Source organism: Oncorhynchus gorbuscha, linkage group LG21 (assembly GCF_021184085.1).
Source record: "Oncorhynchus gorbuscha isolate QuinsamMale2020 ecotype Even-year linkage group LG21, OgorEven_v1.0, whole genome shotgun sequence".
In the NCBI taxonomy this organism is placed as follows: Eukaryota; Metazoa; Chordata; class Actinopteri; order Salmoniformes; family Salmonidae; genus Oncorhynchus; species Oncorhynchus gorbuscha.
In genome coordinates this window covers 22,438,901-22,462,748 of record NC_060193.1, presented here as the reverse complement: position 1 = coordinate 22,462,748, position 23,848 = coordinate 22,438,901, and the positions used below count along the sequence as shown (strand labels likewise).

General features: G+C 43.6%; 1 protein-coding gene across 1 annotated transcript in view; it reads left to right on the top strand.

The window, feature by feature from the left end:
- LOC124007996 (adhesion G protein-coupled receptor L3-like) overlaps positions 1-23,848 on the top strand; it is a 258,366-nt gene that overhangs the window by 207,470 nt on the left and 27,048 nt on the right. The window contains exons 8-11 of the mRNA XM_046318915.1: positions 132-337; positions 3,011-3,187; positions 14,000-14,209; positions 21,474-21,694. Of these exons, the coding sequence (XP_046174871.1) occupies positions 132-337; positions 3,011-3,187; positions 14,000-14,209; positions 21,474-21,694 (814 nt within the window). The remainder of the gene's footprint in view (positions 1-131; positions 338-3,010; positions 3,188-13,999; positions 14,210-21,473; positions 21,695-23,848) is intronic.

The window sequence follows — 23,848 nt, the reverse complement described above, 5'->3', positions numbered from 1 at the left end:
AAAGAACTGAACAGGTGAAAGCCAGCCTAATGATGATCTTCCGCCATTTTTGTTTTCACCTGTCACTGCAAACAAAGGGGAGGAGATTAGGAGAGGATTTTCAGGCCGTGATGTCATATTTTATTTCCTAGGAGAGATCCGGATGGCCTTCGTCCTGTATAAGCACATCGGAGCCTACCTGTCTACAGAGAATGCCAGCATGAAACTGGGCAGGGAAGCCATGGCCACCAACTACTCTGTCATTGTCAATTCTCCCGTCATCACAGCAGCCATCAACAAAGAAAGCAACAAAGTCTACCTGTCCGAACCGGTCATATTCACCTTGAAACACCTGCAGGTACGACACACACACACACGGACGTGTGCACACAAAACACACATACTTTGGGATTATCATTGAATTCACTACTAAACACCTTGGTGGACACACCTTTTTCTTCTAAAAGGAGCAGTTTGGGAATTGTACATCCATTTTCGACTTGTAAATTAATGAAGGAAGTTACCCCTTCAATTTTTACCTCAATTTCTTTGACAAGAAGAAAGCATGAAGAACAAAGAGTAATCTATCATAACATATTGATGATGCACAACTTTGTTTTCATTTGTTTTCTCCCTATTAGTTCAAGAACAGAACTGTCTAACCTGGAAGGCTAGGGTGATAGCAGCGTTCTAGCGTTCTATTGGTCGTCCCTGGAGGCTGGTTAGTCATTGCCAAAGCATTAACTTCCTCCCCGACTGCATTATCTTCCCCCTCGCACGACTCCCAACAGCGCCCAGAGCCATTATTAGGCAGGTTGAAAGACCTTGAGAGTAACTTGCAGATGACTGTGTGTGTGCAATGTGTGGGAGGGACAGTTGTGTGAGGAGAAGGAGTTTGAGGGAAAAAAATAGAGATCAGAGACGAACGATAGCGGTAAAGAGAGGGAGAGGAACACTAAGATAAAATATAAGAGAGACTGGAAAATGGGAAAATGTCACACTCGGGGTCAATGCAGTTATTATCAGGGACCACCCGCCTTTCGCTTAATTCCTAGTTTTGTCAGAAGACACAGTGCTAGAACTGTCTGAGGATAATGTAGGCCACTGCCGCGTTCCTACCTTTTTCTCGGCCCACTGGTCTAATCTCAATGCTCTTATATAAGTGTACGTGGTTCCCTAGTCTTGCACTTGTGACAGAACATGTGGTCTTCTGAACTGCTCTGTGCTGTGTCTTCTAAACAGTAGACTTTTGTAAAGAGTCTTCTCAGTCTTATAAAAGAGTCTTTTAAGTCTTCTAAAAAAAAAAGAGTATTTTAAGTCTTCTAAAAAAGATGGACCAAATATATGAGGATGGTTCTTTATACTGCATGTATGCACAGACTAGAGTGGTGCAGTGCTTCTCAGTGCAAGAGGCGACACTGCCGTACCTGGTTCGAATCCAGGCAGCATCACATCCGGCTGCGATTGGGAGCCCAATAGGGTGGCACTCAGTTGGCTCAGCGTCGTCCGGGTTTGGCCGGGGGAGGCCAGCTTGCCTAATTAAATAAAGGTTAAAAGTTAAATAAGAATTTGTTCTTAAACTGACTTGCCTAGTTAAATAAAGGTTAAATAAAATAATGAATAAAACATGATATATAGGAGTACTTCTCATAACCCGGTCCCAGATCTATTTGTGCTATCTTGCCGACTCGTATGTTAAGTATGGCCTGGTCCCAAATCTATTTGTTCCGTTTTGCTGATTACTGTGGTCATTGTCATACCAAACACCCCCATAGTATTTGGCTATACAGCACCAACAGATCTGGGACCAGGCTATACTACTCTTCGCTCTAGTATTTAGTTCCATCACTATACAATTAATAACCCTTAGATCAGAGGTTCTGGATCACTTGTCCCAGAGGACTGTGGCTGTCCTCTAGTTATTGTTTCGCTTTCTTGCCTCCGCACTTAATGGACTAATTAAAGTGGTTAATGGGACAGAAGGTCACCTCGTCTGGTTTTTCCAGTCCATGCTGCACTATATCCAACTAGCCATTGGTTGGCTGTGTGGAGGAGAACTCAATCAGACGGGAAATGTATGTCTGGAGAGGATCTGCTGATTATGGATGCTTCTCAAAGGGTATCCTGTTCCCTGTACAGTATAGTGCACTACATAGGGAATATGGTGCCATTTGGGACACAGACTATGTTCCACAGTCACAGCTTTAGCAACATTGTGAGAAGCATATTGAGGATTGGGGTTACACACTTGTCTATGGACAATCCCCTCAAACGCACACAGCATTAAGGTGCAATTTGAAGTGGTCAGGCAATATCTAGCTGCAAGAGATGGCAGCTTTCCACATGAGTTCAACTTAAAACCAGACCTATTTCCAGCATTCATATAGGGCATTCATATAGGGCATTCATATAGGGCATTCATATAGGGCATTCATATAGGGCATTCATATAGGGCATTCATATAGGGCATTCATATAGGACATTTGTATGCATTGACACATTTCTCCTCTCACCCCTTTATCTGCATTGAGCTCGAAAGTGACTGTTTTAAAACGGGCCAACGAGATAGCGGGAGAAGCTAGTCGTTAAAGCTGCCGCCTGACAGAGAGCGGCGGTGGCGGACATTAAACAGCGGGGCAGTCTATTGTCGCACAGTGAAGGTTAAAGCGAAAGGTCGAAAAACACAATGAAAGGCTGCTCCATCGGCGTTCACCGCCGCCATTAAACTAAAACCAACCGCCGCAGTGGGGGGAAACTGGCACCGCCACCGGAAAAGGGAATCAAGGAGCTATTTCCGAGATATTTAGTCTTGAAATGGAGCACTGTAGAGTTATGCTGTTGTGGCACGTCAAGGTTATGGGAGGCTCACCTGAAATGAGCTCCATGCGTTTCTGTTTAACCCAGCCAGAGTGTTGGCTTTTTAGAATGGATCACTCAACCTTCAATCAATGTGTTTGTGTTTTTCCTCCCACTAGCGTCATTGTGCTGCTGGGGCCAGTATGCTAATTGTTATGTGGTTTGTCCCCCACAGCAATCCAAGGAAAGCTTTAACCCCAACTGTTCTTTCTGGAGTTATTCCAAGAGGACCATGACGGGGTACTGGTCGACGCAGGATTGCCGGTTGCTAGGCACCAACCGGACTCACACCACGTGCTCTTGTACCCACCTGACCAACTTTGCCGTCCTTATGGCGCACGTGGAGGTCAAGGTAAGGCCTTTTCCACCATCTCATCCCAATCCATGCTCAGCCATTTTTTGTTTCAGCCCAGATCCAGTACAAGCAATACAAATTCCATGAAACCATACGTTATAGCATGGCCTTACAGATGGATAGCTCTATTTTGTGACCTTCACAGCAGCACATTCTACAAGAAAGGAAAGAGCCACTATTGAGTGGCGCTGAGTTAAGATCCAAATCTAAGAGCTTTTTTTGTGCCAAAAGCAGCCTTAGTGTTGAGTGTGTATTCGATGTGGGGACCATTCCCTATTTGGCCTTGTGTGAAGTAGTTGGAGAGTGTGGCCCTTGCAGGAGGAAAATGCATTTGAGGTTTCAAGAGATCTTTGAGGCTTTCATTGAGTCGTCCGCGTACCTACTTAGCTTAAAATAATTTTCTATAACTGAATGCATGGTTAGATGTTCCAAACACCCCGATATTCGCAGGTTGATGGATTGAAGGAGAATCCACATCTTTAAAAATAAATCATGTTTTTTTAACTAGGTAAGTCAGTTACGAACAAATTCTTATTTTCAATGACGGCCTAGGAACAGTGGTTAACTGCCTTGTTCAGGGGCAGAACCTCAGATTTCTTTCCTTGTCAGCTGGGGGGTTACTGGCCCAACGCTCTAACCACTAGGCTACCTGCCGCTCCTTTTTAACCCTTTACCCTCGTGGGAATTGGCCTATGTGGATAGGGCTAAATATGAAATGCATAAACATGATACTAAAGGAAGAATTTGGACATTATGGGAAGATTTTAATTCATTACCATCTCATTACCGTGAGAGGCCACCCAGGGGTCACGGCATATTTCAGCTGTTCTTAATTTTCAAATGTCTTCTCATTCCCGAACCTCAACCCTTGCAGTTTCCGGGGGTAACAAAGACTCTTATGAAAGAGAGATTTAGCGAAAGGTTGCATTTATTTTGAAAGCGTTAATTTGCTTATTGTGTCTTACTGCTCTCTTACATGGGAGATAATATCTGTAAGTTCTGTCATTGCTCTGTGGTTGAAAGACAGAGAGCTAGAGAGTCAAAATATAATACAATATGTGTGGGACTGTTTGACAGAAGAAAAGAGGTGGGTAGGGAGAGAGGGAAAGGCGGCGGGAGAGAGAGTGAGAGGATATATAATGTGAGATGTGTAGGATTGTCACATGAAAGATTGTCCTGTAGTTTGCGCTGTGCGGCGGTGTGAAAGTGGCACTGTTACCGGCGATTCTCAAGGGAGTGAGATGGAAGGGATTGTTGGCCAGAAAAGAGAAAGATAACTTCTGTCACTGCAAGTTTGAGGGCCACGCCGCTGAAGGCCCCAAGACCCCCAAGGCTAGCTTTAGTCAGCGAGGAAAGAGGACTCTATAATGCCTGTCCCAGTTGGCCAAATGCCATATAACCACAGGCCCTTGGACCTCCCTTAGCGACAGTCTGCCCCCACTCCCAGCCAACCAGCCACTCTGGTCCAGAGAGGTTTACCCCTAGTGAGCAGGAGTCACAGTTTGTCACTCAGCCACTTGGCTTGGGGGGAGCTAGTGTGCTCTAGCCTCGGTCTCTAGCCGGGGCCATGAATACAGAGGGAAGCTGTGAAGAATAGGAGTGAAGGAAGCGCTTTGTCATGTGATTCACTGTGTGGAAACCGCTGGATGCTGGTGTTGCATTCAGGGGGAAAGTAGATGGTTCTTACATCCCAATTCCAAAATGTCTGCATTTATCTACTCTATGTTTCTGCTCGGTCGGAAAGGCAGTGTCATCGGAAGACATTTGTCCGTATTTCATCTCCATGGTAACAAAACAATCCTGTAGTCTTGTTTAGCACCATCGCCAGAAGAGATAGTCACGCTGCAATTGCCATCCTCACTTTGAGAAGGAAGAGGCCCACTATCACCGTCATCTTTCATGTTGCTGTAATTTAGCCGGATAGACTGGGTGTTCCAGCAGAAAATAACAATAACAAATTCGAAGTGCTTTTACGATAATGCACTGTTTGATACGTTGATGCGCATTGCTGAAAGCGTTGCAGTGTTATCTTATGCACACATTGGTAATCATTTGTAATATGTCTTCATCTGGGACTATGTTGTGGTGGTGCTGAGGCAGTAGTAGTGTTCATGAAGTATTTACAGGACGAAATGGAGTGGTATCAGACACAAGGAAACCATGTGTTTGATGTGTCAATATATTCTGTCCGTTCCAGCCATTTCTATGAGCCTGTCCTTCCCAATTAAGGTGCCACCAGCCGCCTGTGATGTATAGTAAATGGCATATAGTACTCCGGAGTTAATACACCCTATGCAGTGGTTTCCCAACAGACCGGTTTTCAATCAGAACTCAACCTGAAGCTGACCAAGAGTAAATAACCCATATCAGAAGCATGAACTTAGTGATTTTTCTCAATGCTGTTTCAAGCCATTAATACAAACATGGAACAGCTAATGAGGTGGCTTTCAACGATAACTGACCCCACCGTCTCATGACCATGTTTGCTCAGTACTGTAAATCTATGCATTCAGAATCCACAGGCTTTGGCTCTCTGAGGAATTATGTTTCTATTCAATGGTCATCTTTGTGGTCAATTATCACCTTTCTGAACTGCCAAAGAACAAATATGTATCTTTTCTATTCATAAGGGTTATGGGGCCCAGCCCAATGGGGTTCCAGAATACTGCAGTATACTGTGAAATGTCAGTAAACAAAGTTCCACAATAGATTTTTTTTCTTCTTTCTCAAACACGTCTAGTTCATCGTTCCAAGGTTCTTGGCACGTGGTTTGACTCGTTGATACTCTGTGGACTAGCACTTATTGAAGGGTTGTGATGACAAAGTAATCTGTGCTTTGTACATTTTGTCAAGCACGTTTAATTTGTACTTTTATTTATACTGGCTGAAGCATTGTCCTCTTTCAAAAAAAAGTCAACTGTCCTGAGGGGAGTTTGTGACTCACTATCAAATCCAGTAGGCAAACACCATGCCTGTCAACAACAGGGGATGAGGTAGCTACCATCCAAACAGTAAGGAAGGGATTGTGGACTTTTGTGCACCAACATGATCTAGCTTGATGGCGAAAGCCATCCCATTTGTCAGCTGTTGCTGCCGCCACACTGAATTACATCAGTCGGCCTCGTACACCAAAATAAACCAAATGGGCTGTGACCAGCCGTGTGTCAGTCAGAGATTATGTCGCTTTTGTGTCTCCTGGAAGGGAAGTGATTGCGAGGGAGTTTCGCGTGAGGATGAGAGTGATTGCTTAAGTGCTCTGTCAAAGTACAGCGTGACGCTGTCTCCTCTTCATACAACTCCCAACTGCTCTCTCATCAAGCATAGAAATAGTATGTTAAAAATGTACAATGATAATTCCAGCTGGAAGTTACTCAGAGAAGATTTGGTTGTGATTTCAATGGAAAGTTCCAATGGCTTTTGAGAACTGCTTCAACCTGTCCTAGCAGGTTGTCATTCCTATCAATATCCAACTTGATATTTTTTTTAATATGCGGTTGTCTGATACAACAGAGACATGGTGTCATCTATTTTGATGTTACCTACATGAAGTATTTTCAATTCAAAGGCCTTTTTGTTTTCTACACGGTGACGTCACGTGCATTCCAGTTGCCATAGAAAAGATTCATCAAACAAAACAAAGGGATTGGAGTTTTTAAAAAACAACAAAGTACACCAGTGTTACTAAAGGACCAACATTTGGAAAGACCTGCTTTAGACGTTCTTCTTAAATACCTTAAATATCATGGCCCAAAATGACACCAAACACCCACCCAGCCAGCTACCCAAGGCAGCAACAGTCTACTCTTTATCGAACCACCCTCCTTTGAATTTAAGCTTCCATTTCCAAGACAGCCCCAGGGTTGTGGGGGCACTGTTTAAATAGCATCTGAAGACCCAGCCGAGACTTAGAAAGATAGACCTGTTGTCCCTCCACCTACAAGCCATTACTTAGGTGCTGAGTGTGTATGCCGCGATTGGCTGGGGGTAATATTGAGCCACCTGTAAGTGGCACCATTCCCTAGGGTCCACCAGTGTATAAATCGATGGCCGCATACATCCGTGTCCTGGTGGGGTGTCTTTATCTGAAATCATCATACGTTCATTCTTTGAAATGTATAGAGGGAACAGTTATAGTGTGCACAGTTCCCACTATATTAACTTATAACTTATTATAAACTGGGTGGTTCGAGTCCTGAATGCTGATTTGGCTGAAAGCCGTTGTATATCAGACCTTATATCACAGGTATGACAAAACATTCCTTTTTACTGTTCTAATTACGTTGGTAACCAGTTTAGAAAAGCAATAAGGCACCTCAGGGGTTTGTGATATACGGCCAATATACCACAGCTAAGCTAAGAACATCCCTTAGCTGTGGTATATTGGCCAGATACCCCTCCTCCTCGGGCCTTATTGCTTAATTCTAACTTATTTCTTCCATATATCCATCCATCCACATATGTAGCTTTCCATCCATCTATATCATGACGTGGCAAGTCATCCATGTGCTTTTATTGTACGTTTATTAACTAAAAGTAAAGATGACATCGGAAAGATCTATGTTCTGACTGTTATCTGGACGCATATTCCGCTTTAGAAGGCTCCACCACTGGCAGTACGGTATATCACGGTTATCGTCGCTGTGAATATTGTACGGCTCTATTAGGCACATGCACTGAATGTAAACTCCCTCCTCCTGGCTCCTTAAGATCGTAAATGCTTGCCAGTACTTGAATTCAACGCTCGACACCCCTCGGTAGGGCCTCTGCAACCCTTATCACAACATGTGCCCTGCCCTGACGTATTTGATGACTCAAAGCTCTCTCCAGCTCTCTCTCCTTCTCTTTCTCTCCCTGGGCGTCGTCCAGGCAGATTTATTCAATTTAATTGGATTGGCTTCATGCTGCAAGTGGTTCTTTGAGGTATATCAAGGAATGAAGCTCATCTCCTCTCTCACCCATTGGCCCAGTGGATTTGAGCACGACCAGAGCACAGTAGAGGCAACCCTGCTAGGATGAAGGGTGCAATGGTGATTCATTTGGTATCGTGTGATATCTGATTGGATTGACTTGATTGGAGTGGTCAGGGCATAGGGTGACAGGGAATGCAGTTGACATGTATACACCTCTGCGTTTGACTTCCCATCAACCTGAGGTCCTATTCTGTGCCTTGTGGTAACAGATCAGGGGCAAACCCAATCTCCCAAAGGCATCCAACCAGAATGAAATATATGTGTGTTTAAAGGGTGGAGGGAGGACAAATCGAATCTGCGCAAGGCTCGTACCGCCCCAGTAAGTAACATGTCCTGTGGTATGACTCTTTGGCCTCCCATGACAGACTGAATTTTGGAGCGAATTACGGTCCGCTGCTTTCGGGAAACTCGTTCACATTCCCGCTGCGGACGCCCGGACGAGCACCCAGAAAATGGCCTTCATCGAAGTGATAAAGTTGTGGCCGTTGGCACCTTAGCGATCATCCACCCTCCCAGAACAAAGAGATGTCACTGCAGTAGATCGATCACACACGTGTGGATGCACCCTACACCTCCACCTCGTTTTGATTCAGCACCCCCCCCCATCAATGTAAAGATTGTGATGGATAGAGCCTGAAGCCATGGCACAGCTCGCTAGCTCAACTCACCCTAGGCCCCCATTTCAAAACAGTCTGCATCTGCCACCACCCAGCGCATGAGATGCCTTTGTAGTACGGAGGACCAGAGAGCCACACACACACACACTGCTCTACGGCACGCTGCTCCACAGTCGTGTCATCCCCCTGTCCCCCTGATGTATACACAACGGCTCATCAGGCAAGAAAATGTAAAGAGCGCCTCTCCCCAGACTCAGGGTAGCGCGTCGACTGTTATTGTAGAGCAACCCCTTAATGATCAGCGTCTGTTCTCCCATCTCTCTCCGCTAGTGTTAGCCCATGCTCTGTGCACCTGTTCAACAAGCCTTTGTGTAAAGCATCCACCAACTACAATGGAGGCTGTAGAAAATCCCAGCTGGATGCTTTAGCCTCTTACCCTGCCCCCCAGTGGAGATTAATACTGCTGACTCGGGTCGAAGTTTGATTCAGAGGAAGTGCTCATTTGTGTGAAAAAATGTACGCTGTGTATAGCTGGGTGATGTGTGAAAAAAAAAATCGCAATAATCTGACCCTTTTCTCGTAGATTAGGTTTTTAGGAGGTGCTAGAGTCATATTGTGATAAATGTAACTATTTTGCTTAATAACAACAAATGTTTTTAACGTTTTAATGGACAGTGACTTAACATTACCGGCAGGGCTCTAGACATTTTTTATTCCAGTGCCAAGTAAGACAACTGAGATGGTAGCCTCAAATAAATAAATAAAATGTTTTAAACAAACATCTATTTCATCTAACATATCCAGGAAATGCATGATTGATTAATATTTTGAAGTACAACCTGTCCAAATAGGATCCAGAAGTATCCCATTATTGGGGGCGCTCTTCAGAGAATTTGCTGACATCTTTGTGCATGGGCCTATTGTCTGTCTATAGGCTGTATTATTCACTACCTGAGGAAGTGGGAGCTCAAAACACTTAGCTAGATTCCTAACTCCAAAGATGATAGTGTTGCTCGATAGCCATGTAGGCTAAGTGATTAATATATCGGTAAATGTAGACTTGTGTCCTATAGCGCTAGGTCTAGACTGCGCCAAAATCACCCTAACTGCATCCTACTCTGGTTGTAAAGTGGTGACATTAACTCAATATTAAGAGGTGAGAAATGCTGTCTTTTCCCCCACAATAGCATTTTGACCTACACTATGCTTGAGCTTCTCAATGAATTTCTCTGTACACACACTGGGGAGACTGGGTGAGAGTCCACAACCGACTGTGAAACGGGAACAGACAGATACTTCCGTAGCAGGAATCACCCTAATGCAACGGCTATTGCTGTTGACCAAATAATGGTTTTAGAGCATTCTACGGGAACGTTGAGTAGCAAAATCACCTAAATTTACAGACGGAAGCACAATGCTTCGGTAAGAGGAAGGAAATGTCTGTGTCTGTATTTTTTGGCTTTTTGCCCAGCTTTAATACTGTGTACTTCCAGTAAAACAAACAGTGACGAGTGTATTCTCTAGCTGTGACTCACTGATATTGTCCTTGAGGACTATTGTGTAAGCACAGGCCTTTGAGATTGCACACACACACACACACACACACACACACACACACACACACACACACACACACACACACACACACACACACACACACACACACACACACACGCACACGCACACACACACACACATTTTGAGTGATTGAATATCTGCTCTACAAAACTGACATCCTCAGGATCACTCCAAGTAAATACAATTTGCTGTCATGTTCATCACAGCTGAAGGCTGTTGAGAAGAAAAACAGTCAATTATTTTGCCCTTATTTTACCAGGTAAGTTGACTGCGAACACATTCTCATTTGCAGCAACAACCTGGAAAATAGTTACAGGGGAGAGGAAGGGGGATGAATGAGCCTATTGGAAGCTGGGGATGAATAGGTGGTCATGATGGTATGTCAGACAGGGAATTTAGCTGGGACACTGGGGTAACACCCCTAATCTTACGAAAAGTGCCATGGGATCTTTGGTAACCAGAGATTCAGGACACCCGTTTAACGTCCCATCCGAAAGACAGCACCCTACACTGGGCAATGTCCCCAATTGCTGCTCTGGGACATTTTATTATATTATTGAGTTGCACTCTCCACTCTCCACTCCACTTTTTTTGCCCTCAGAACAGCTTTACATGGTGTCGAAAGCATTCCACAGGGAAGCTGGCCCATGTTGACTCCAATGCTTCCCACAGATGTGTCAAGTGGACAGGATGTCTTCTTGATACACACGAGAAACTGTTGAGCGTGAAAAACATAGCAGCATTGCAGTTCTTGACACAAACCGATGTGTCTGGCACCATCTACCAAACCCCATTCAAAGGGACTTAAATATTTTGTCTTGCCCATTCACCCTCTGAATGGCACACATACACAATCCATGTCTCAAGGCAGAAAATCCTTCTTTAACCTGTCTCCTCCCCTTCATTTACACTGATTGAAGTGGATTTAACAAGTGACATCAATAAGGGATCATAGCTTTCACCTGGATTCACCTGGTCAGTCTGTCATGGAAAGAGCAGGTGTTCTTAATTGTTTATATACTCAGTGTATATGCTGTATTTTTGACTGCACTGGGCCTTTAATAGATTACCCATAGTGCCTTTCACAGCCACCTGTGGCCATTTCCGTAGCTCAATTTGTTATCTAGCCAGAACACACTGGTGACACATTTTCATGCCATTTCCACCTTACCACATGTGGTCCTATCTGTGACAGCTAAGTCATTGTGTGGAGAGGTCGATGGTGACCATCTTGTTTTGAGTTTATTAGTGAATATACATTTGAGTGTCATTTTAGTTATCAGTAACAAGAAAATACCTTTATTCTCAGATGTTAATCAGATTGTCAACACTGCGACAGTCATTTTGGCCAGTTATTTATTTGATTGATTCAATACACAATGTAGTGTAGTTATAATGTTACAACACAGATACCCTCAATAATTACACTACCGGTCAAAAGTTTTAGAACACCATTCAAGTGTTTTATTTATTTTTTTACTATTTTCTACATTGTAGAATAATAGTGAAGACATACAACACACATGGAATCATGTAAACTAAGCAGCAACAAAGAAACGTCCTCTCACTGTCAACTGCATTTATTTTCAGTATATATATAGTATAATATTTGTATGAACATAACAAGATTCAACAACTGAGACATGAACTGAACAAGTTCCACAGACATATGACTAACAGAAATGTAATAATGTGTCCCTGAACAAAGGCGGGAGGGGTCAAAATCAAAAGTAACAGTCAATATCTGGTGTGGTCACCAGCTGCATTAAGTACTGCAGTGCATCTTCTCCTCATGGACTGCACCATATTTGCCAGTTCTGACTACGAGATGTTACCCTCTTCCACCAAGGCACCTGCAAGTGCCCAGACATTTCTGGGGGGAATGGCACTCTCACCCGCCGATCCAACAGATCCCAGACATGCTCAATGGGATTGAGATCCGGGCTCTTCACTGGCCATGGCAGAACACTGACATTCCTGTCTTGCAGGAAATCACACACAGAACGAGCAGTATGGCTGGTGGCATTGTCATGCTGGAGGGTCATGTCAGGATGAGCCTGCAGGAGGGGTACCACATGAGGGAGGAGGATGTATTCCCTGTAACGCACAGCGTTGAGATCGCCTGCAATGACAACAAGCTCAGTTCGATGATGCTGTGACACATGGCTCCAGACCATGACGGACCCTCCACCTCCAGATGGATCCCGCTCCAGAGTACATGCCTCGGTGTAACGCTTATTCCTTTGACGATAAACGCGAATCTGACCTTCACCCCTGGTGAGACAAAACCGAGACTCATCAGTGAAGAGTCCTTTCTGGTCCAGCGATGGTGGGTTTGTGCCCATAGGCGCTGATGTTGCCGGTGATGTCTGGTGAGGACCTGCCTTTACAACAGGCCTACAAGCCTTCAGTCCAGCCTCTCTCAGCCTATTGTGGACAGTCTGAGCACTGATGGAGGGATTGTGCATTCCTGGTGTAACTCAGGCAGTTGTTGTTGCCATCCTGTACCTGTCCCGCAGGTGTGATGTTCGGATGTACCGATCCCGTGCAGGTGTTGTTGCACGTGGTCTGCTACTGCGAGGACGATCAGCTGTCCATTCTGTCTCCCTGTAGCGTAGTCTCAGGCAATTCACAGTATGGACGTTTCAATTTATTGCCCTGGCCACATCTTCAGTTAAATATATTTTAAATTTGAGATTCTTCAAATAGCCACCCTTTGCCTTGACAGCTTTGCACACTTGGCATTCTCTCAACCAGCTTCACCTGGAATGCTTATCCAACAGTCTTGAAGGAGTTCCCACATATGCTGAGCACTTGTTGGCTGGTTTTTCTGAGGCTGGTAACTCTAATGAACTTATCCTCTGCATCTGAGGTAACTCTGGGTCTTCCTTTCCTGGGGCAGTCCTCATGAGAGCCATTTTCATCATTGTGCTTGATGGTTTTTGCGACTGCACTTGAAGAAACGTTCTAAGTTCTTGGAATTTTCCGTGTTGACTAATCTTCATGTCTTAAAGTAATGATGGACTGTCGTTTCTCTTTGCGTATTTGAGCTATTCTTGCCATAATATGGACTTGGTATTTTACCAAATAGGGCAATCTTCTGTACACCACCCCTACCTTGTTTCAGCCAACCTATTGGCTGAAACGCATTAAAAAGGGAAGAAATGAACTTTTAAGAAGGCGCACCTGTTAATTGAAATGCACTCCAGGTGACTACCTCAAGCTGGTTGAGAGTATGCCAAGAATGTGCAAAGCTGTCAAGGCAAAGGGTTGCTATTTGAAGAAACTCAAATATAAAATAGATGTTGATTTGTATGACACTTTTTTTGGTTACTACATGATCCCATATGTGTTATTTCCTAGTTTTGATGTCTTCACTATTATTCTACAACGTAGAAAACATAAAACAAAATAAAGAAAGAAAACCCTTGAATGAGTAGGTGTTCTAAAACTGTTGACGGGCAGAATATATTAAATTATGTTAATCTCATTTGGGGTTTTTGGTTGTGAGTGACAGTTGCGCCTATTCCTTCCTAATGTTCATCCTGTTTTTTGCTTGCGCCTCGTCTCATGTTGGTGGAGCGTCTTCTACTCCTATCCAGTAATCTCATGTTATGCATTTCCTTATTTGTACCCTTTCCCAGAATACAGACCCAGTCCATGACATGCTGTTGGACGTCATCACATGGGTTGGCATCCTGCTCTCTCTGGTCTGCCTGCTCATCAGCCTGTTCACCTTTTGCTTCTTCCGGGGCCTCCAGAGCGACCGCAACACCATCCACAAGAACCTCTGCATCAGCCTCTTCATAGCAGAGTCCCTCTTCCTGGTGGGGATCAACCGAGCTGACCAACCGGTAAGAACATTCCCAAGCCGGACGATTGATGTGCAAAAGACACAGCCCACTCAATGGTTTTCAATGAGAGCAGGATGTTAGTGGAGCGCCTAGGGTTGTGTCTCTTTGTCTCTCTGAAATGTTGGGGAGATTTCTACTTTTGAGCAAGTCTGGGGGACTTCATCTCAATAGTCTAAAGTTGCTCCCAATCCTTGTCTGGTCTTCCTTTTCTGCACTAATCTGAAAAGTGAAAGCAACGAGTCAGATGTCTGTTTGGGATTTAAGTTGATGTTTTATCTATCACCTGTCTCCCAAATCAGTTCTCTGATATAGGAAAGAAGGAGAGGGAGCCAAATTAAACTATTGAAATGCATCCAGGGTGTCAGATCTAGTCCTTTTTGGGCCAGTGCCCATGTGTTTTAATTTCAACATGGCACTTTAATTTCAACATGGCACTTTTCAACATGGATCCATTAGTGTTACTGATCAGCTTGAGAGGCTACACACCTGGTTCATCCGGTCTGAATCAGACATGGCTCTGTTCTCTGTATATACGCTCACCAGGTTATCATACCATCATTATCACCAAGGCCCACCTGCAGTAACTAAGGATTTGATCGAGTGGTTCCACAGGTAACAGCTAGATACAGTAGATACAGGTCCAATGCAGCTGTTTTGATCACATAATCAAATCCTTTCTGGGTAACATTTATTTACCTTACTGTGATTTGTTTCAATTAAAATGGTTGAAAACAGACAAAAAATACACTATGTTTACAAAAGTTTGTGGACACCCCATCATATGAGTTGGTTCGGATATTTCATCCACACCAGTTGTTGACAGGTGTATACAATTGAGCACAAAGCCATGTGATCTCCATAGACAAACATTGTCAGTAGAGTGGCCTTACCGAAGAGCTCAGTGACTTTCAATGTGGCACCGTCATAGGATGCCATCTTTTCAACAAGTCAGTCTGTCACATTTCTGCCCTGCTAGAGCTCCCCTGGTCAACTGTTGTATGTGCTGTCATTGTGAAGTGGAAACATCTAGGAGCAACAACGTCACAGCCGCGAAGTGGTAGGCCACACAAGCTCACAGAACGGGACTGCTGAGTGCTGAAGCACACAATGCGTAAAAATTGTCTGTCCTCGTGTGCAACATTCACTATCGAGTTCCAAACTGCCTCTGGAAGCAACGTCAACACAATAACTGTTTGTCGGGAGCTTCATGAAATGGGTTTCTGTGGCTGAGCAGCCGTATGCAAGCCTAAGATCACCATGCGCAATGCCAAGCGTCGGCTGGAGAGGTGTAAAGCTCACCGCCATTGGACTCTGGAGCAGTGGAAACGCTTTCCCTGGACTGATGAAGTGCACTTCACCATCTGGCAGTCCGACGGATGAATCTGAGTTTGGCAGATGCCTGCCCCAATGCATAGTGTCAGCTGTAAAGTTTGGTGGATGAGGAATAATGGTCTGGGGCTGTTTTTCATGTTTCAGGCTAGGCCCCTTAGTTCCAGTGAAGGGAAATCTTAATGCTACAGCATATAATGACATTCTAGACAATTATGTGCTTCCAACTTTGTGGCAAAAGTTTGGGGAAGGCGCTTTCCTGTTTCAGCATGACAATGCCCCTGTGCACAAAGCAAGGTCCATATAGAAAGGAAATAGTTTGTCGAGATCTGTGTGGAAGAAATTGACTGGCCTGCGCAAAACCCTGATCTCAACCCCATCGAACACCTTTGGGATGAATTGGAACGCCTAATCGCCCAACATCAGTTCCCGACCTCACTAATGCTCACTCTGGTGACAGAATGGAAGCAAGCCCCTGCAGCAATGTCCCAACATCTAATGGAAAGCCTTCCCAGAAGAGTGGAAGGCTTTTAAAGGGGGGACCAACTCCATATTAATGCCCTTCATTTTGGATTGAGACATTTGACAAGCATGTTAGCTTATTAGCAAAGAGCAATTTCTCAAGCAAGAATGTTGCTAGAACTGTCTTGGAGGGGGAAACTGAAACTCACTGTTATTGGCAGAGAGGTTTGGAATGTTTTCTTATTGGTCTATTAGCTCATTTTCCGCATAGTGATGTTGCCCGGCAGGCCAAAACTGAAAGGGCATTATCATAATTCTCACACTTATTCCAACCTCATAGTGTGGTAATATATAAAACACTGGAAAATCATATTTCTGACTACACTGGACCTTTAACCAGGTTTCATTTTTCATTCCTTATAGTGAAACTTTTGCTTCAAATTATTAAGTTCACACAAAAATCCTGGTCAAACACTAAAAAGGTTAGTACTCAACAAACATGGGCTAAGCCAAGAATTTAGCAAATGAGAAAAATCCATCAGACTTGAACCTTAACCCTATTGAATCGTTATGCTCACATCTTCCTATTACACTATAATCTTATCAGTTAAATTGTTTTTATTTCGCTGTCCCGACGTTACGCAGTACTTTATGCCTGGATCTTGTTAAAAAAAAAGATGTCTGGTACTTAAGCATTCAGTGTGAGCTTCACTACAGCTCTCATCTCTTGACGACCAGTTACACTCGAAAAGGCAATTCAGCAGTCCACTGGAACATCAAGGTTTTAGTGTACACTTACTAGGGCATCTGGGTTTTTTGAAGGGCGAAAAGATGAAGAACAAGACATGTTGTACAATGGATATAAATTCTGTCTGCTATCTTAATTGGAATAAGTGAACGTTGCAAACGGTTGAGTGTGTTTCCTCTCGAACAAATATAATGGCCGTTCTTAGTCTGTTCTAATTTAGACACCTCAAGTGAACATGAGAACATAGCCTAGGCTATATATTTGAAATGATTATGTTTTGAAGCTGTATGTAACCATGGTTATGAGTAGCACAGTACATCATGTTCCTCAACTTGTTTTTGGAATTTATACAACAGTTGGGTCTAATCCTGAATGCTTATTTGGTTAAAACCGCATTCCAGACGGTGTCTATTCCACAAGTTACCACCGGCTGTGACATTGAAATGTTTGACGTGCAATCCACTGCAATCCACTGCAATCCACTGCAATCCACTGTCATCAGCCCAACCAGACAATTTATAAACTTGAAATCCAAGCATCTAGACATTATCTCACCATTTATTTTAGACGAGCAATTGGTTTTCAATAGCGTAGATTTGTACAGACCTTGCCGTCTGTCTCTCTGACATTTGCAACATTGGATCTTCGATCTCCAGCTGTACCACAGCAAAGAACGTGTTGGGGTCAGGAGTCGGGATGAGACAGACACGCACGCAGCTTTTCTCAGCCAGTCAATCATGAATCAGCATCATTGTTATGGATCTACACAAAGAAATGTCAATAGAACAGTTAAAATGAAACAGAGTGAAGCTAGTTTGAAGTGATTGTTTTAGCTGTGTTGTTGGCTAGCTCCTCTGAACAACAGTGTCCTGATGCGAGAACACATTTTCCATGCCAGCCAAAATCGTAGCTCATTGTTATGAATGTATCCATATAAATGTCACTAGAAAACAGCTTAAACAAACACAAAAGCAGCTACTTTTCTGTTATTCTGGCTGCACTGTTTGCCGTGCCTGTTTTTGCTGTAGTTTTGCTAACTCGCAAGCAAAGGATAAGAACGTCGCGTCCATAGATAGAGAACAAAAAGACTGAACGACTTGGTCACGTCTCTGGCAACCAAACCGATAGAACAAACGACCAGCCGGCTTGGGTGGCAACCACAGATTTGTGTCGGGAACTATATATTGTGGAAAGATAACATAATATGAATACATTTGTCAAAATACCTTTTTTTAACGAAAATATGTAAATCACATTTGAATAATGATTTGCATAAAAGTGATAATGCTCTCGAAGCCGCTGTTTGGAGGATATACAGTGTCGTCGGAAAGCATTCCGACCTCGACTTTTTTCTCATTTTCTTACGTTACCGCCTTATTCTGAAATGGAGTAAATAAAACAATTCCTCAGCAATCTACACACAATACCTCATAATGACAAATTCACATATACCTTTTTTGCATAAGTGTTCAGACCATTTGCTATGAGACTCAAAATTGAGCTCAGGTGCATCCTGTGTCCATTGATCATCCTTGAGATGTTTCCTGTGGAAATGCAATTGTTTGGACATGATATATACACTACCAGTCAAAGGTTTTAGAACACCTACTCATTCAAGGATTTTTTTAATAAAAAAAAAAAACTATTTTCTACATTAGAATAGAATAATAATGAAGACCTCAAAGCTATGAAATAACACATATGGAGTCATGTAATAACCAAAAAAGTGTTATGCAAATCAAAATATATTTTATATTTGACATTCTTCAAAGTAGCCACCCGACAGGGTAGCCTTGTGTTTAGAGCGTTAGACTAGTAACCGAAAAGTTGCAAGTTCAAATCCCAGAGCTGACAAGGTTGAAATCTGTCGTTCTGCCCCTGAACAGGCAGTTAGCCGTCATTGAAAATAAGAATTTGTTCTTAACTGACTTGCCTGGTTAAATAAAGGTAAAAAAAATACATTAAAAAAATTATAGCTTTGCACTCTCTTGGCATTCTTTATGAGGGAGTCACCTGGAATGCATTTCAATTAACAGGTGTGCCTTTTTTAATTTGTGGAATTTATTTCCATCTTACTGCTTTTGAGCCAGTCAGTTGTGATGTGACAAGGTAGGGGTGGTATACAGAAGATATCCCTATTTGGTAAAAGACCAAGTCCATATTACGGCAATAACAGCTCAAATGAGCAAAGAGAAGTGACAGTCCATCAATAATTGAAGACACGAAGGTCAGTCAATCTGGAAAATTTCAAGAACTTTGAAAGTTTCTTCATGTGCAGTCGCAAAAACCTTCAAGTGCTATGATGAAACTGTCTCTCATGAGGACCGCCACAGGAAAGGAAGACCCAGAGTTACCTCTGCTGCAGAGGATACATTCGTTAGAGTTAACTGCACCTCAGATTGCAGCCCAAATAAATGCTTCAGAGAATTCAAGTAACAGACATATCTCAACATCAACTATTCAGAGGAGACTGCATGAATCAGGATTTTATGGTTGAATTGCTGCAAAGAAACCAATCTTAAAGGACACCAATAAGACGAAGAGACTTGCTTAGGCCAAGAAACAGGAGCAATGGACATTAGACCATTGAAAATCTGTCCTTTGGTCTGAGTCTTTGTGAGATGCAGAGTAGGTGAACGGATGATCTCCACATGTGTGGTTCCCACAGTGAAGCATGGAGGAGGAGGTGTGATGGTGTGGGGGTGCTTTGATGGTGACACTGTCAATGATTTATTTAGAATTCAAGGCACACTTAACCAGTATGGCTACCACAGCATTCTGCAGCGATAAGTCATCCCATCTGGTTTGCACTTAGTGGGACTATAATTTTTTTTCCCAACAGGACAATGACCCCACACACCTCCAGGTTGTCTAAGGGCTATTTGACCAAGAAGCAGAGTGATGGTGCTGCATCAGATGACCTGGCCTCCACAATCACCCGACCTCAACCCAATTGAGATGGTTTGGGATGAGTTGGAACGCAGAGAGGCGGAAGGCAGTGAATAAGTGCTCAGCATATTTAGGAACTCCTTCAATACTGTTGAAAAAACATTCCAGGTGAAGCTGATTGAGAGAATGCCAAGAGTGTGCAAAGCTGTCATCAAGGCAAAGGGTGGCTACTTTGAAGAATCTCAAATATTTCTTGGTTTGTTTAACACTTTTTTTGAGTGTTATTTCATAGTTTTGATAGTTATTCTACAATGTAGAAAGTAGTACAGATAAAGAAAAATCCTTTAATGAGTAGGTGTCCAAACGTGTGTGTGTGTGTGTGTGTGTGTGTGTGTGTGTGTGTGTGTGTGTGTGTGTGTGTGTGTGTGTGTGTGTGTGTGTGTGTGTGTGTGTGTGTGTGTGTGTGTGTGTGTGTGTGTGTGTGTGTGTGTGTGTGTGTGTGTGTATATATATATATATATATATATATATATATATATATATATATACATGCAATGATAATTAACACCATGGGATATCTATAGCCAACACTGACTCTGCCCTCATCTAGACCTTTCTAAGCATCTCTCCCAAATACTCCTTCAGCCAGTTCCTCCCCAGTCCCCCTGGTTCTCCCAGTTCCACCCTGTTACTTCACCTGACACAGCTCAAGCTCCTGTGTTTCTATCAAATGACCACACACACACGCTCCCCCCCGCCCTCTCCCTTTTCCCCCCTTTCCACCACCCGCCACTGCACTAAACCTCCCGTCATGATGTAGAGCAGTAGACTGATCTCTAAACGCTGCTGATAATCTGGATTAGGCCATCACAGTTTTTAATGACTGTCGCTGGCTGTTGTAGGTATCTGGTAGAGTTCTGCACTAAGGTCAAAGTCATTATCAACAGGGTGCAGTAGGGAGGGTGGTGAGAGGAGTTTGAGGAGCAGTGAAAGGGTGTGTGTGTGTGTGTGAGGTACGCAATGTAAAGTCTGTTCCACAATTAGTGCATTGACATGCACAGAAAGACACACACCTGCTCTCATAAACGTGGACCCTGCTGAACGATGGACGTTTGCAGGCTGTGCTTTTGCCCTCTACTCTTCCCTTTCATAAGATGTGATGGTCTTGATTCACTGGGAAATTTAAAGATCACTCCTCCTCACTGCGGTGATGGCCACTGAACCTGAGAGTAATTTAATTGAAACCAATTTCAATGACCGTTGAACAAATTACCTCGCGTATGACCAATTGCTCCAATAATCGGATCAATTACAGTCGTTGCAAGTACACTGTGTGTGTGTGTGTGTGTGTGTGTGTGTGTGTGTGTGTGTGTGTGTGTGTGTGTGTGTGTGTGTGTGTGTGTGTGTGTGTGTGTGTGTGTGTGTGTGTGTGTGTGTGTGTGTGTGTGTGTGTGTGTGTGTGTGTGTGTGTGTGTGTGCACGCGGGTGTGCACGCGGGTGTGCATGCACAGTGTTGGCGCTCCTGTCCATTCCAGTTGGTGATATCATGCCCTTTTTCATTTGAAGCATGGAGCAACTCTCGCTCATTTGAAAAGTCATTAGTTCCTTGTTTATTTATGTCTACTACCTTGTCAAATGCATGAGACTGGCGTTTCACGCCCTAAAGGGCTTTTGAATCATAGAAAATAAATGTTTTAATAATAGGAATAAAATCATGAGTGAGTAACACCTGTCGTCCGTATTGTTCTTGGAATTCTTAGCTGCACATCGACACGTTTTCTGTCCGATTTTAAGCCTTTAACCTTTGACCTGTACTGTCTCCTCTCCCCTCCTCAGATTGCCTGTGCTGTGTTCGCTGCCCTGCTCCACTTCTTCTTCCTGGCTGCCTTCACCTGGATGTTCCTGGAGGGTGTGCAGCTCTACATTATGCTGGTGGAGGTGTTCGAGAGTGAGCACTCGCGCAAACGCTACTTCTACCTGGTGGGCTACGGCGTGCCCGCGCTCGTTGTGGCTGTGTCAGCCGCCGTCGACTACCGGAGCTACGGCACGGATCGAGTGTGAGTATTTACCGGAACTCGAACCACTGCTTTAGAACCCCATCTTTAGAACCTCGCTGTAGGGAACCCTGTCGTTAGAACTATGCCAAATCAAATCAAATGTATTTATATAGCCCTTCGTACATCAGCTGATATCTCAAAGTGCTGTACAGAAACCCAGCCTAAAACCCCAAACAGCAAGCAATGCAGGTGTAGAAGCACGGTGGCTAGGAAAAACTCCCTAGAAAGGCCAAAACCTAGGAAGAAACCTAGAGAGGAACCAGGCTATTAACCCATTAACTACTATGGTCTAGATTCTAAAGCAGTGTTGCTTAAACCTCTCAGCAAGCACCATGTGTTCCTCTGTTTGATATTTTCCAGTACACCTCATTCAAACTAATCAGCAAGCCCTTGATTAGTCAAATCTGGTGTGCTCGGGTTCGAATTGAACAAATGTGTGAAACGACAGGGGGTCTTGGGACCTGTTTGGGAAACACTTCAAGACAAGCTCTTATTTGGAGGCAAGGCTGCTGGTGGCATAGCCAATATGGTCCTGTGTGGCTCAATTGGTAGAGCATGGCGCTTGCAATGCAAAGGATCGTGGGTTTGATTCCTGCTGGCACCAACCATATGAAAAACATATGTTTTTTTGGATAATAGTGTCTACTAAGTGGCATGTATTATACTATAATAACATATACTTTTTTAATTCAAAACGTTTTTACAAAATTAAATAATGTCTTGTTCAATAAAGTCATCTGTGCGACTAATACCATCTTATGATACACAATGCCAGGGCTGCTGGACATATCTGAACTAGTCAATATGGTTGTGATAGGTTCAGTAAGGTTATTCTGGGCGTTTGTTTGTTTAACGGCTGTCGAGACGTAGTTCCATTCTGCTGTGCCATTCTTTTTAACATTTTTTTTAGAGAAATTCATTTTAAGATCAGGGCCTGTATTCATAATGTGTCTCAGAGTAGGAGTGCTGGTCTAGGATGCATTGCTTGCTCTTTGGTGTTTTAGGCTGAGTTTCTGTATAAACACTTTTACTGACGTAAAAATGGCTGCTCTGAGACTCTTTATGAATATGTTCCCAGATGAGGGGTTTCCTGAACGTGTGACCTGAAATAGAAACATCTTGTAGACTATAACAAGGGCACAGAGTTGTTCCTCGTCACGTCACCTAGACAAGAAAAACTCCTGTCCTGACACTACATTTGATTTGCACATTTAGTTAGTCAGTTTACTTCTCACACATTCCCACAGCCATACTGATTCGGCTGACTCATTTTGAGTAAAAACTATTTGTGGTAGTCGTTAGCCTCCAACGATATATATTTGGCATTGCTGCAATAACTAATGCTCCTCATCACCCCTTAATAATGAGTAGCGTTTTCTGCTCATTATAATCTGAGTGGTTATTCTCAAACAGGACTTCTGCTGACTTGACAAAATGTTTTAACAGTGGAAAATGCAAGCTCAAACGCTAGCCGTAGCCGTGTGAATGTCAAGCCGTTGTGGTTAGCGTCTGTAGCGTTCACACGACTCCCAATTATCTGAGGGAGCAATAGATGGAGAGATTGGGGGGGAGAGCTAGACGGAGACGAAGAGAGAAAGGTAGACGGCGAGACGGCAGTCTTCATCGGTTCTTCTGTTTCCCTGCAGAAGATACTCGAGATGCTTATTTGATTTGCTCTCGCGCTTCTCTCTGAAACATGAACCAGCCGTCCTAACAATGACACGGAGACACCGTTCCACTTTCACTAAATCTGAAGCCGATCGAAAAAATTTAAACCAGCATCAGCAGTTTGCTCATGAGATGTTTCATCAAACATGTCATACTGGACATGTTCAAGTGCGCGCTTGTACACACCACATACACACACACACACACACACACACACACACGCACACGCACACGCACACGCACACGCACACGCACACACACACCACACGCACATATACCATGTTATACCATAAGAAGATGAACTCACTTCATATTCACAAATCACAACACTGCAACCAAAATAGGCACCTAGTTCACATTTCACCATAAATCCTTTACTTGGTCATTTGTCTGACATTAATAATGACAGTTTGCAATAGACAAACTGCATTTCAACAACTTGGCGTACCTGGAGCCCATCATGAGAGAGAAGTCGTCACGGGTGAC